General features: G+C 38.8%; 1 protein-coding gene across 1 annotated transcript in view; it reads right to left on the bottom strand.

Moving 5' to 3' along the window:
• Nucleotides 1–16,094, bottom strand: part of TP63 (tumor protein p63) — a 264,983-nt gene that overhangs the window by 23,310 nt on the left and 225,579 nt on the right. Inside the window, 6 exon segments of the mRNA XM_033213045.1 lie at nucleotides 1,327–1,463; nucleotides 4,875–4,957; nucleotides 5,562–5,698; nucleotides 6,335–6,444; nucleotides 7,477–7,592; nucleotides 9,827–10,016. Coding sequence (XP_033068936.1) covers nucleotides 1,327–1,463; nucleotides 4,875–4,957; nucleotides 5,562–5,698; nucleotides 6,335–6,444; nucleotides 7,477–7,592; nucleotides 9,827–10,016 — 773 coding nt within the window.

Genomic DNA, 16,094 nt, shown 5'->3' with positions numbered 1-16,094 from the left:
AACAGCTAATAACATAGAAAATAACCATTTTTATTGTTCATTTGTATTTCTATTGTAAAACATAATCTTCACCTCTGGAAGATAGTTTTTGACTTCTTTTTTGCCTAAAGTATGAAGTTGAAAGTCTACATTACTCAAGTGGGCTCGTAATGTATATATTTTACACTTATCTACAGTCCTGACAATACTTCCAGGACACATATAATATTTAATTAAACCAGTGATTATTTTTAACCACAGAAAGGTAAATATAAACAGGGTCCTGATTGGTCAACCTCTCATCCTTTCAGAAAGGTAAATATAAACAGGGTCCTGATTGGTCAGCCTCTCATCCTTTCAGAAAGGTAAATATAAACAGGGTCCTGATTGGTCAGCCTCTCATCCTTTCAGAAAGGTAAATATAAACAGGGTCCTGATTAGTCAGCCTCTCATCCTTTCAGAAAGGTAAATATAAACAGGGTCCTGATTGGTCAACCTCTCATCCTTTCAGAAAGGTAAATATAAACAGGGTCCTGATTGGTCAGCCTCTCATCCTTTCAGAAAGGTAAATATAAACAGGGTCCTGATTGGTCAGCCTCTCATCCTTTCATAAGAACTGTTCTAGTCAGTCATAAAATAACATCATGAAAGATCCAAGATTCAAGGCAAAGCTTAACATACAAATAGGTTATACGTACATGGTAATATACTTGAAAAATCTGGCTTGATTTATATAAAAATTTGTACTGCCGGAATACAATCTAGAGCAGAGATGCTAAAATATGGCAACACGATGCTACTTTATCCTTCTGCACCCAGATATTTCCCAATTATTATGCACTAGGTTTCAGAATTCTTCTCACTACAGCATTCAAACAAGCCACTTTATGTTATAGCAAAGCCTATTTGCTATCCCTGGGTCTACAATGTTATTCCCAAGAGTGGATAGTGTGCATCCCAGGAGATTTACAAGACAATCCATTGGGATGAGAAATGATTTCATGTTTTCAAATATACACATTAGTACCAAATAGAGTGTATACTTACTGTTAGTGTGTATGGGTCAGGCATATAGAGAAGAGAACTAACTGTTAGTGTGAGTTTCTCTGCAATTCACCAGAAATGGTTTGTATTTAATTTCAGAACATAAGCGGAATTCCCAAAGGAAGGTTATAAGACACATAAAAAGGTTGCAACTGAAAGAGGGTTGCCACACCAGGTCATCTCAATCTATGACAATCTGCTATCTCCCATTACGTTCCACATTGCCCATCAATCACCCTATTGCTGATCTAAATAAAGTCACCTTCACTCATGCCTCCTAAAATGACACGTTGATACACTCACTGTTTCTGAAGTAAGTGCTGGTGCTGCTGCTGTTGCTGTTGCCTGTACGTTTCGATTGTGTGCTGAGGAAGGTACTGCATAAGTTCCAGGGACTCTTTAATCTTCAACAGCATTTCATAAGTCTCACGGCCCCTAACCTATGGAAGTAAGCAGAAGGAAAGAAGGAAATATGAAAAGCTGTAGAACTGTTAGAAGTGTCTTCAATCCTCATTATTCGAGGATTCCGTAATTGCAATTTGTTTATTTGCTAACGTTTATTTGTAACATGAAAATCAATACTCTGGACCCTTTTGTGGTCATTCAGACCTGTGCAGTGATGAAAAATTTGAATCACCTGTGCGTGTTCCCAGCTGAGTTCGAACAAGGAGATGCTATGTCATCTTGTAGCTCTTATGCCGTAAACCCACATTCTTTACATGATCTATTTAGCACTATATTTTTACTTTTTTGTGCTTTTCATTGGTGATTTTGTTATTAAAAAGACCCTCAAGGACAGTGCGGAAGTGCTATCTAGTGTCCCTAAGTAGGAGAAGGTTGCTCCATGCCTTATGGAGAAAATATGTGTGTTAGAGAAACTTCATTCAGGCAGGAGTTATAAGGCTAATTGGCCACGAGTCTGATGTTAATGAGTCAACAGTATATATTAAATAAAATGTATCTTAACAGAAACACACAACAAATGAAGTTTTATATTTATCTGTTGATGAAATGTATGTGACCAGAGGTGCATTAACTAATCCTATATTTATCTTATGAGCGATGAGATGATTCATATTTACCAATACCATTTTTGCAACAACTTCATAAAACTAAACTACTACAAAAAATAAGAATAGATTGTAACTATGTCTGATAGGATAAAAGTTTTCATGTGCGATCAAATAGGTTTCTTTAAGAGAGTACCTCATAATCTTTTTTTAAAAAGGTCTTAAAAGCTTTTACAGTTACGAGCAGGGGCCAAGCATGGTGGCTCACACCTATAATCCCGGCTATTTGGCGGGGGACAGATTGCATGAGCTCAGTAGTTCAAGACCACCCTGGGAAAAAACTCCTTCTCTACAAAATGTGCACAAATTAGCCAGCGTGGTGGCCTGCACCTGTAGTCCCAGCTACCCGGGGAGGGGAGGTGGGAGGATTGCTTGAGCCTGGGAGTCTGAGGCTGCAGTGAACCATGATCCTGCCACTGCCACTACACTCCAACCTGGGCAACAAAGTGAGATCCTGTTTCAAAAAAACAACAGCAAACAAACCAACGGATAAGCAGGGCCAGGACTAGAGTGAGGCAAGAGAGGTACTTAGCACACATGTGTGTTGCCCTGGGAGTGAGGGACTATTTAAATTTTGCACCCTAGGCACTTTACCTGCCTCACGCCAGTTGCTGCACCCAGTAGGAAAGGCAGAATTAGTCAGAATTCAGAAATGAAAGATGTTTTCCACCTTTGGTTGAATGAACTCTTACTCATCCCAGCTTCGGGGCCCCTTCTCTGAGAAGCTTTTCTTGATCTTACTCTTACTAGTTTGCATCTTTGGAACTCTTGTGTACTCACACAGCACTAGACCTTGATCTGGGAAATGTTTATTTTATTACATTATAACTGCTTGTGCCCTCAATAGAAGGCAAGGTAGTTGAAAGTAAGAATTGTGTCCTACTGAACTCTAAATGCTCAAGGTCTAGCACATTTGCCACTCACCAAAAACCAACAAAATACATATTAAATTAATGGAGTTTTTCCTCACCCATAAGTTATTTAGACTAAGCCTTCTCTCAACTTGAGACGTAACACTAAGAAGGGTACCTCCTTCTTAGTACAAACTGAAATTTTAAAATAATTTTTCAAGCAGTTCCTGTTTTATCAGCTGAAAACATATTAAGACTTTTGGAATATTTAGTGTATCAGGGTAATGTTTTACTTTAATGTCACAAGTCAGTTTCCATTTATAGCTTGAGAAACAAGACACTGAGAATCTCCGCTAACTCACCATCTGATTGGTCTACTGGGAATTTATTTCCCCGAGAGTCAGGACCCAAAGAAGATGAGGAAGAAGGTGCAGCACATCTAAACCTGTTGAGTTTCGTTAGTTCAATCCCAGGGTAGTAGTTCATGGTTAAATCTCCTGGCCCTGCTTGGCTGTGTCTCATGTCACTTTAGATGGCATCAAGGGCTATACCAGCCACCAAAATGTCATTGCCACCCTACATGGCAAAGACCTAATGCAATAAGAATTCAACTAACTACCACCAGAATCTAATAAAGTGATCTCATTAGTGATCTCAAGAGAAGTAATGTCCCTTGTAGGAATTAATGAGGTTCTTACATAATAACTGGGCTAAGACTTCTGGCCATTCACATACACAGTTGTCTTTTGGTATCAGCAGAGCACTGATTCTATGACTACCCACCCCACCTGGCCTCCATGGATACTAAAATCCTAGGTAGCTCAAGTCCCTTATATAAAATGGTGTAGTATTTGCATGTAACCTAGGCACATCCTCTGTATACTGTAAATTACCTCTAGATTACTTATAATATCTGATATAATGTAAATGCTACGCAGTTAGTTGTTATACTATATTATTATATTTGTATTATTTTGATTGGTGTATTATTATTTTTTATTGTTCTTTTCCAACTATTTTTGATCTGTGATTGGTTGAATCTGCAGATATGGAACACACAGATAGTGAGGGCCAACTGTAACTCAGGATTCTGCCTTGCTTGGCTTTCTTTATAGTGCTGCCTAAAAGACATCAAAGTCAGGGCTATAATTGCTGCATTACCAATTTTGTGAACTTTTTCTGACAAAATTTTAGGCCTAAATTTCTATGGCCATGCTACCTAGGATAATCTTATCATTCTGAAATAATGAAGGGCAAATTAACTTCAAATATTTGGGTAAGAAAAATTCTATTAGGAGTTTAGCTTTAGTTGGGTGGGTAGGTCAGTAGAGAATCTCATGCTAGTAACACAGTCCAAAACTGTGCAGAGAAAGAAGAATATTCTAATTTAAAAAAATAAATATTTTCTCTCCTGTGTATCACCAGCTTTCAACCCCTCTCCCCCATCCCAGTTATGGACTGAAAGTTTGTGTCCTTCCAAAGTTCATAGATGGAAATTTTAACTCCATTGTGATGACATTAGATAATAGGTGAGTCCTTTGGGAAGTAATTTAGGTCATGAGAGTGGGGCCTTCGTTAATGGGGTTTGTGCCCTTATGGAAAAACAAAAAAACAAAAAAACACCCTAGCGAGCTCTCTAGCCCTCTCCACTGTATGAGAATACAAGGAGAAAATGGCAGTTTGCAACTCAGAAGAGAGCTCTCACCAGAACCCGACCAGAGGGGCACCTTGATCTCAGACTTCTAGACTCTAGAAAATAAACTTCTGTTGTTTACAAGCCCTCTAGTCTAGGGTAGTTTGTTGTACAGTTTCAACTGACTAAGACACCTCCTTTCCCATTGTCACAGATAACGAGATGACGATCATACTGTCAAAGCTCATTCAAAGAAAGTTAAAATGAAGCCACCATGAACACCCAAGGGAGACCTACCGGTAAGTACAACAGTTCATCATCTGGGGATCTTCGCTTCTTGATGGATGTCATCTGGATACCATGTGTGTTCTGACGAAACGCTGGTGGAGGAAAAATACAAGTTTCATCCCGGGAACATTTCTAAAGCAGTAATGCATATTAAATATACCTAATAATTAAATATTAATATTAATCAGATTTAACAATACATATTAAACAGACAGTAGTACCAGCAACACGTGTAAGATTAGAGGCTCTATTCCTCAGCATCCATTTAACTGGGGACAATTGTTTTTACATTGATTGTGATCCTAGCCATGAGGAGGTGGAAGGATGATGGGGAAAAATAAAAGAAATTCAGTATGCTGGGAAATACCCTCTGGCTTAAGTAACGTTGCAGGAAACCCCGTATCTTGCCGGTGTGTGTCTGTGAAGAGATAATGTTTATGCTACTGGTGTGGAAGTCACATTTTGAGACTCCCTGGACTAAGACGTTGTCACAATGACTACTTGCTTGTGTAAAGCTGTAGGACATGCCTGGAGTCGACTTCAATGCTATTCCTATTCTCACTGGCTCTGAGGGCTGACGTCCCACTTGCTGCTGAAGGTCACAGGTCTTATCATGCAGCTTCTCCAATATCACCCCATTCTCCAACATCTGGAGTAGACTCAGCCCTACCCCATTTGGCCACTACATCTACTTACGGCGCTTCGTACCATCACCGTTCTTTGTACTGTCCGAAACTTGCTGCTTTCTGATGCTATCTTCATCCGCCTTCCTGTCTCTTCCTGGGCAAGCACAGATCCGGGCCTCAAAGCAGCGTCGGCCCAGGACTTGCCCACTAGACATTAGAATAAAGGGGAAGAAAGAGTTAAATTCAAAGCATTTGGAAAGTCCCCTGGAGATCTCCCAGTTCCATTTCCCACATGGGCCATCGCTAATGTACTACCAGCTTAGCCATGGCGGCTTTGAGAATGGACCCAAAAGTACTTGGCAGAACACAAAAGTGCTAACATGCCACAAGTAATATTAGTAAATAACATTCCATTTGTTCTCCAAAGAGCCTCCAAGCTATTAGCTGAACAGCTGTATTTAGCTACATATTTTGAAGGAAACTTGAGTTAAGCCAGTGGATGTCTCAGGATAAAATCCCCTAAGGCAGCGCAAACTTAAAAAAAACGGTCAAATGCCTTGAGGACCACTGTCTAATCAGAACAATTCCAGTCAAATGTCAAGAATTCAGGTATGAAGTGACTGCACACCTTTGTAGCTCTTTTTTTCCCTCTAACTTTACCCACCTTCCTTTGTCTCCACTTTCTTAGATCTTTTATGTAACTGTTTGTAGCAAGGATTTAAAGCACAAAGGACAAGCTCTCCGCTTTACATGCAAAATTAACGATAAAGCAGCCACAATTTCACTTTGCCCTCTGCTCGTGATTTTTTGTGTAGGATGACAATTTTTACGTATGCCACTTACTCTCTGGTTTCCAGAGTAACAATGATTAAAATTGGACGGCGGTTCATCCCTCCAACACAACTGCTGTTACACATGAAATTGTACAAGACTGTGGTGAATTCAGTGCCAACCTGAAAACAAGGGGAAAATCATCTGTGTTAACAATGGTTTAAACTGACGTTGTTCCCTCTCGGTTCTTCCCTCTATTTAAGGAATTCCACTTCTGATGAAGTGATACGCTTCCTCCTAAAAGGGCAAACTCTGACCCCTGCTGTAGGCTTTTCTTCATCTTGCCTCCAGGGAAGCTTAAAGCTAATGTTTGCAACGCTGAACACTACATTAGGTGAGACAGGCTTTAACAGATTTTGTGATCTTTGATCCTGTTCATTTGTAAGCTGATCCACATCATGTAATTCAAATAGGCTCTACCACCTTCAGGAATATCACTGAAAAGGGAAAACTGGGAATAATTGCCAAAAACAGTAGCAATGCTCCAAGAATATTTCCCCTATGTGGATAAAACGGTACAATATAGATTTGAATATACACTTGCATTAATAACATCTTAGAGCTCAAAATGTTCTCAGAATTAAAAATAATCCAGTCCAAAGTACCTAGTTATGGGTAAGGCAACTGAGGCCTAGAGAGAGAGAGTTGCCGAAGGTCCACACAGCAAGCCAGCAAACCAAAGAACCTGGGTTCTGTTATACCAGTGTGTTTTCAACCACACTACTCTGCTTCACTAACAGATTTACAAATCTATCATCTGTTCATTCAAACTTTAGCTAAGAGGTCCCTCTTGGGCTTTCCCACTTACGGTAACACTTGTATCCACTACTGTTGCACATCCACTACCCGTCCAACTGCCAGTTGGAGAAAACAATCCCATGTATACACCCAATTGCCAGTTCAATTGTTATCTGCCCTTAAGATGGGAACGTGGGCACAGAGCCGTGTTACCAAGTTAATTCAGTGTATATTTAGATATTCTGAAGGGAAAGCATGTGGAGAATAGGTAGAAAAAAATACAAAAATATTACATATTTGATGACAAGAACTACGACAGTGATAGATGCTAGAAACATCCCTGTTGCTGACAGAGATGTTCTCTCAAGTCTGCTCAGTCCATAGAGTGTTGTGTTTTGGTTTGGTTTGCTTTTTACCTGGGGTGGCTCATAAGGTACCAGCACACTCTGTCTTCCTGTGATGGGGTCTTCTACATACTGGGCATGGCTGTTCCCCTCTACTCGAATCAAATGACTAGGAGGGGCAATCTGTCCTGCAGAGCAGAAAATGATACAAGAGTTAGTTCTTTACCTTAAAAATAAAGAAAATAACATGAAATTGCATGAACAAGATGTTGGTGGCAAAAGAAATAGTCCGTAAAGAAAATGTGCATCCTTGAAGAAAGGAACAGATTCCGTAGCCAGATATCAAATACATGAAGGTGTCTTAACCTTTATAGCAACAGAAAGGACTGGAATGTACATCTATATTTAAGGGAACAGTCCTATAATTTGGAGTTTAAGATGAATGATTCAAGCTTTATGGAACTCTATAACTACATCTCTGACCTCATCCACGGAGGAAATTTTGCCAGCTTCCTGGAAAATGAAAGGGAAAGAAGCAAATTAATTTTTAAAACATCAGTTTAACTGAGAAAATGCCGCCCAAAAGTCTGACCAGCAAATATACGGAGAAGCAGAAGACAGCAAGGATATGACTTCCACTTTTTCTTCTTTCCTCCTCCTCAACTTTTACACATTGTGTTGATTATAAAGATAAGAAACGTTCTGGCATTTGTGTGCTGAAGGTGTCCCAAGCTGGGTATAAGAAAAGGGATGCAATTTTTAAAAAAGAGACTGAGTAAAGGTTCATAAAATTGTGATACTTAGCAGAGCTCCAGAAGAAAGAAGATGCTCCAAGACGTCGGACCTGTAAAGCTGTTTCTAACAGCTCTTAGTCCCACAGTCCCAGTCAAAAAAGCCATTCAATAAAAGTAAAAAGTTAAGTCTATCAGAATGTTCTCTGCTGCATCATCTAGTATGGTTAAAACTAAAAACCATTATTATGTTTAAAAAATGAGAAAACACTTAAAAATAGTGTGCTATCTTGGTGAAATACCAAGTTAGGCTGATAATGAAGTCTATCTATATTGCAATATTCTTTAAGGCAGATTGCTAAGTGAAAAGCAAGACACAAAGGTACGGATAATGTGGCCATGTGGGCAAGGACTCGAAATTAAAAATAGTTGTTTAAAGAGTATTTTGACTTTATCTTCTTCTTTTAAATTCTGATCCATTATCTTTCTTCTTCCATTAATTTTCTCTAAAATTATATTCTCTATATTTATCAATCTTTACATTTTAATATTTTTTCTATAAAGTATCCTAACCCCCAACACCTTTGGCACCCTCAGTACTCTCTGAGGATTGCTTATGCTTTATCCTGTTCTTACTTTCCACTTTTCAGCACTCTCTATTCAGTCTCCCTTCATGGAACTATAATATCAGATCTAAGGGAACTCTTGGAAATACCGACCTTTTCTGCTACATGGCTGTAGGATCTGAGATGCAGAATATGAGGCATGACTTATTCATGCCGAGAGCCTAAACGTGGCCTTCAAGATACCTCATCCCTCGACTCCCAGTCCTTTATTTGACTGCCCACAGTAGGCTCTAGGCCTTCTATTTATTCCCCTTACCCATTACTCGCCTTCTCATCTTCTTTCCCCCTTTCTTCTTCTGATTTTTTTCATCATTTCTTTCGTTTGGTGCTCCTTTCTCTTACCCTTCCAGCTCTCAACTGGTCTAGACTTGAGAATCTTTCTGGGAAAACACTAAATCTGAAGATATGGTAGCCTGGGCCAAGTAGAACAGCTACCATGTAGTCTCCTTGCACCCTCTTATTTATTTATTTTTTTGAGATGGAGTCTCACTCTGTCACCCAGGCTGGAGTGCAGTGTCGCAATTTCGGCTCACTGCAAGATCCGCCTCCCAGGTTCACACCACTCTCCTGCCTCAGCCTCCCAAGTAGCTGGGACTACAGGTGCCCACCACCACGCCCAGCTAACTTTTTGTATTTTTAGTAGACACAGGGTTTCACTGTGTTAGCCAGGATGGTCTCGATCTCCTGACCTCATGATCTGCCCGCCTCGGCCTCCCAAAGCGCTGGGATTACAGGCGTGAGCCACCATGCCCAGTCTCTTCTTCTTATTTTTTTAAAGGCAAGAAAAATAAAAAGAAGGAAGCAGTAAGGAGTAAAGATAACCAGTAGCTCAGATCATCTAGTAATTACTAATATCAAATAGTTCAACTACTATGAAAGCCATGGATTTATTTATCATTATTCTTAGACACTCTGTCAGCCATAAAAAAAAAAAAAAACAAAGGCAGACTGATCTGCCACCAGAGTGCAGAAGTCTGAACCAGGTAGGTAGGTCTCAAACAAAAACACCCACAGAATGTTGACCTTCAAGGAGGTTGGACAGTTAGAGCTTCACATTCTGCTTACCCTCATTGAATTCACGGCTCAGCTCATGGTTGGGACACCGCTTCACCACCTCAGTGACGTGCTCAGCTTTTTTGTAGACAGGCATGGCGCGGATAACAGCTCCCTGAGGAGGCGGGGTCATCACCTTGATCTGGATGGGGCATGTCTTTGCAATTTGGCAGTACAGTTTCTTCAGTTCAGTGGAATACTGCTTAGAGTGGGGGCCAGTGGAGAAAGGAAGGAGATAACCAACAGGAGATATTGTTACATTCCAAATCAAAACAATGAAAATCTGTCCACTTTTTATAACTGCATGCTGCATGTTTGCTACTGGCCACTACAGATGTGACATATGTCAATGTTATTAGATTGTTTTTTGCTATCATAATAAAACCCTATGTTTACAAAAGGTTTTATGTTTATCAAAACATATTTGTGCCATTATTTCCTGTTATTTTCCTTTAGGATGAAGAAGCTGAGGCTCAGAGGGGTTTAAATGAGTAATACCGTGAGTAGCTTCATAGATGACCAGACATTAAGTGAAAGAAGAGTACTGGCATGTACTGAGTGATATTAAACAACAACCATAAAGACAAATTTCTGCCTAGATTATAATCAATCCAGTCTTTAATATACTTTAGAGAGACTCATAGGAATTACGGTTCATGGGATTTTCTTTAAGATGGAATACCTGTTAGAGTGAAGAGATTTCGCCTGAGGTCAGATCGCTTGAAACTGTAAAACAAGAACTCCCCTGAACGCCTGCACTTTTCTTCTAATGTCATAGGTAGCGGAATGCAAGAGCTGAAAGGGGCCACTCTGCCATAAACTCCTGAAAACACCTGGCCTGATATAGCACAGCTAATCATGGCACAGAAAGGATCTGGATGCAGATCTTCTCACTCACAAGTGAGTGAAATTTTTTCTTTTTCAGGGAGAGGAAGTTCAGTAGTAGTTAGTTGGTTGTAGAGTTGGCAAAATGGAGTGGAGAAAGCCTGAGACCTAGAACCAGATAGAAATCCTATCCTGTGTTGCTTCCTCTTCCCACTTCTGAAGCAGAAGAGAACCTTCGTTCTAATCTGTACAACTATAGTAAACCTTATCACCCCTGTGCTCTGGGTCAAAGCCCTATCCCTACATTCCTACCCACTCAGGCACTTTGCTCAGGCAAACCACCCAGGCACTGGAATTGCTGGCCAAGAGTGGGGCACCTAGTAACATGTATCCAGACAAAGGATAAACACACACACAGGTTGCAATCATAAGTTGGCCCTAACATCCTCCCAGAGGAAAGACGGGGGGCCAGAGCCATAGTGGCAATCGGATTCGTTACTGATATGTCCCACCCTAACTCTCTCTAATGGCAAGTATATTACCAAAAATCACATATTTAAAATGTTGCTTTATTTCTTCATTTAAAAATATAGTATTGTTTAAATGACCTTTCCTTTTCTTCCAAGTATTCCAGCATACGAAATTTTTAGTTAAAAGTTTCCCAATGCTAGAAAAGTATTGCAAAATCAGTCCTCCATGCCCGCAGGCCGTGGATGAGACACAGCAAAAGGGTTTTATATAGCTTGAAGAAATAGGACACATGCCAAAATTCAACCACAAAAAGAAAATTCTACTTGGGAAACACTGAATGAAATCTAGATGGGTATTTTTGCTCCTGTACTTTTAACTAATGACTTACACGGAAATTGTTTTATGACATATTAAGAACTTACTTTTATTGAGAACTTAAAGAAAATAAGCATATCCATTCGTGTTTTCATTAGGAGGTATATAATGCATAATCTAACCATGAATTTCATAAGATGACCCTTAGGAAAGATGACTGAAAAATAAGTCTGTCAACTAATACCTAAAGGCAAATAAAGTATCCTTCCAAGTACGTAAAGACTGCAGAAATGAAGGTTAAGTGTTCAGAGTAGAACAGCTTCTTAAGAGACACATTCCATTTTAATAACTGATATACTATAAATCAAGCTTGACAGAATAAAGTATAAAAGCATTAAGAATAAGATTAAGGATCATTAAATGTTAATTCTTGTTCATTCTCAGGGATGGGGTGGGAATCCAATTTTTAAGCTTAATTAATGATAAATAATAATAGCTTCATCATTTACTGAGTTCTGTTTTAAGAAACTTGATCCTGTTACAACCCTAAGAAGAAGGTATTACAAGCATACCGTCTCTTATCTGAAACCCCTGGGGCCAGAATTTTCAGAAGCCAGAATTGTTTAGATTTTAGAAAAAAAAGTAAAGTTTGTATAACATATAAATATATCCAGCAGAATTTAGGGTAGCACCAAAAGATCAAACATTATTTCTGCAGAATTCATAAATATTCACACTCACTGACTGAGTACAAAGCCTGGGTTTCACCATCAAATGAATGTGCCACAAACCTAAGAAATCAGCATAAAACCAAACCAACTTCTGATTTTCAGAGCTCTTGGACTTCAGAAATGCAGATAACAGATAATTGACTTGAATTATTATCCCTATTTTATAAATAAGAAAATAAATGTACAGAAAGGACTTGGCCAAGAACCTGCTTAGTAACTGGTGCATAAGTCTATCTCAGTCCTGTAATAACAGTTTCGTATCTGTTCTCTTAACTCAGCCATGCAAATGTTTACCTTTTTCTGGTTTCCAACATTGTGGTTCTTTTGTGAATCAATTACCATGTTTATACTCTTCTCCAAGAATTAAAATGGAGCTCAAAAGTGGTCTATTTAACATAGTTTTATTAATTTCTCAGTACATCGTTTAATCATTTAATTTTAGGGAGACACAACAAGTGATAGAGTTGAAAAAACTTTGGGCTAGGGCGAAGACAACCTGGACGCTTATACCAGCTGGCTCTGGGAATTCAGGGATAAAGTCTTGCTCTTTATCATGGTTTACTGAGGACTTTATGAGGCCCTCTGTATTGCAGCCTTATCTATCTCTAACTCCCCCTACCCCTCCATCCCCACCCACACACATTTCTCACCCCCGTTCTACCCATACAAACTTTTTAATGCTTCAAACACACCATATGATCATCACTCAAAATTCAAAATGCTATTCCCTGAAATCATGTCCTTTGCAGCAACATGGATTGAGCTGAAGGCCATTATCCTAAGTGAAACAACTCAGAAAAAGAAAATCAAGTATCATGTGTCCTCACTTATATATGGGTGATAAGTAGTGAATACACATGTGTTTGGGCACAGTGGCTCATGCCTGTAATCTCAGCACTTTGGGAGGCCGAGGCAGGCAGATCACTTGAGGTCAGGAGCTGAAGACATGCCTGGCCAACATGAAGAAATTAAGTCTCTACTAAAAACATGAAAAACAAAACAAAACCCGAAAAGGATACACATGGACATAAAGATGGAAATAATGGACACTGAGGACTCCAAAAATTGAGGAAGATAGGAGGGGATGAGGGTTACAAAATACCTATTGGGTACAATGTTCACTATTTGGGTGACAGGTACACTAGAAGCACAAACCTCACAATATTGAACATGTACCCACTGGATCTGAAACCTAAAAGAATTAAAAGCAATAAGCAAGCAACAACAACAACAACAAAAGTGATATTCCCAGCGTGGTACACTTCTCTTTTTCCGCTATTCTCCACATCATGCCAGGACAATTCAGATATCACTATTCAGCTAGTAGTGTATCTGGTACTGCAAACCATATTTTCCAATTTTAGTGGTGAGGGTTCCATATTTGACTAAATCAAAATATCTGACCACCGCCAAGATGCATTATGTTTATTGCTTTTGGTTCAACTACCAGTCCTGCAATTCAGCAACTAGAGGCGCTGAAGTGGTCTGGCACAATCGCTTTTTTTCTTTTTACAAAGCCAAATTTCTGCTACTCTATTTACTTCATTGTTTGCAAATCTGTTCCATGATGACCTTTATTTTTTTACCCAGTACTAAGTTCAGTCTCCCTGGTCTATGTGTATTAACAATTCCTTAGACTTGCCCACTTCCCTATCCCTTGCAGAATAGCACTATCATCTCCAATTTTCCAGGCTTCTGCAAGATTGGAACATGAGAATCTGATTTACATCAAGATTTTAAAATACCTTGATGATTCAACTCAGCAGAAATTGTAAATTTGAACACACATAGCTTATTTTACTATCTTTCTTTCTCTGTGGAATTTTAAAAATTCACCTCTAAATTGCTCCTCAACATTGACTTGAGATTCCTTTCATTCTAAGGCCTAATTTATTCTTTCTTTGTATGGGAGTTTTGTTTTATGTGGTATACTTTTCCACAAGGTATACTAATTTTTAAGTGCAAAAGCTGATGGCTTGACAAATGTACACCATTGTGTGACCACTACTACAATCAAGATATAGAATATTTCCATCCCTGTTCCAATTATCTTTTGCTTCTTTGCAGTTAATCCCCTCCCCAGCTCCTGGCCTCAACAATCATGTACCTGTTTCTTCCACTAGTTTTACCTTTCCAGAATTTTATGTAAATGGAAAAATATAGTATATAATCTTATGTGATAATGCTTTTGAGATTTATCTGTGGTTTTTGCATGTATCAGCATTCCACTGCATTTTTGAATAGACTTCATTATTTATCGACTCACCAATTATTTCCTTTTTTTTCTATTGTGTATAAACCTACTACGAACATTCATGTACAAATTTTTGTGAGGATGCCCATTTCCATTTTTCTTGAATACCTAGGAATATGATTGCTGGGTATGTGTATGCTTACTAACAAACTACCAAATAGTTTTACAAAGAGCTGTGCCATATTACATTGCCACTTGCAATATATGAGGACTTCATATCCTTGTCAGCATTTGGTATTGTCAGCTGTTATTTTAATTGATGTCATTCTGGTATGTAAGCAGTAGATCTCATTGTGGTTTAAATTAACATTTCTCTGATGATTAATAATGTTTAACATATTTTCATGTACTTATTTCATTCATATTTATATATAATAAAAATAAAAAACTTACATTATATAATTCTATACAACTATTTGATATTTTTTGAAGTATCTGTTCAAATATTTTGTACCTTTTAAGTTAAAATAATTGTAATACAGACTGTTTTCCCCTGTTGTAATACAGAAATTTCACTTTTTAGGTTTATTTTATGATTGACACATAATAATTGTACATATTTATAGGTAAAATGTGATGTTTTGATACATGTCTATATTGTATAATGATCAAATTAGGATGTGTAGTATATTCATCAACTTAAATATTTATCATTTCTTTGTAGTAAGAACATTCAAAATCCTCTCTTCTAGCTATTTTGAAATATACAATACATTACTGTTAACTACAGTCACCCTACGGTGTGATAGAACGGAACTTATTCTTCTAACTGTAATATTGTACCCATTGACCCATCTTTTCCCCATTTTCCCTCACCCCACCTCCCCTTCTCAGCCTCTAGTAACCCCTATTCTACTCTCATCTTCTATGAGATCAACATTTTTAGATTCGATTTGAGTGAAATCATGTGGTTACATCTTTCTGTGCCTGGCTTATTTCACTTAACATAATGTCCTCAGATTTATCCATGTTGTTGCAAATGACAGGACCAGGATTTCTTTTTTTTATTTTTTTGAGACAGGTTCTTGCTCTGTCACTCAGGCTGGAGTACAGTGGTGCCATCATGGCTCACTGCAATCTCGACCTCCCAGACTCAAGCAATTCTCTCATTTCAGCCTCCTGAGTAGCTAGGGCTACAGGTGTGCACTACCATGCCAAGCTAATTTTGGTGTATGTTTTTTGTAGAGATAGGGTCTCACTATGTTGCCCAAGCTGGTCTCAAACTCTTAGGCTTAAGTGATCCTCCTGCCTCAGTCTCGCAAAGTACTGGGATTACAGGCATGAGCCACTATGCCCAGCCTCAGAATTTCATTATGTTTTTCTGACTGAATAGTATTCTACTGTGCATATACACAACATTTTCTTATTCATTTATCCTTTGATGGACACTTAAGTTGACTACATATCTTGACTATTGCAAATAGTGCTGCAATAAACACAGGAGTGAAGATATTCCTTTGACACACTGATTTTTTTTTTTTTTTTTTTTTTTTTCTTTTTTTTGAGACGGAGTCTCGCTCTGTCGCCCGGGCTGGAGTGCAGTGGCCGGATCTCAGCTCACTGCAAGCTCCGCCTTCCGGGTTCATGACATTCTCCTGCCTCAGCCTCCCGAGTAGCTGGGACTATAGGCGCCCGCCATGTCGCCCGGCTAGTTTTTTGTATTTTTTAGTAGAGACGGGGTTTC

The sequence above is a fragment of the Trachypithecus francoisi genome, unplaced genomic scaffold, assembly GCF_009764315.1.
Source record: "Trachypithecus francoisi isolate TF-2019V2 unplaced genomic scaffold, Tfra_2.0 Lachesis_group0, whole genome shotgun sequence".
NCBI lineage: Eukaryota > Metazoa > Chordata > Mammalia > Primates > Cercopithecidae > Trachypithecus > Trachypithecus francoisi.
Note: the sequence above shows the minus strand (reverse complement) of the source record. Positions and strands in the feature narration are given on the sequence as shown.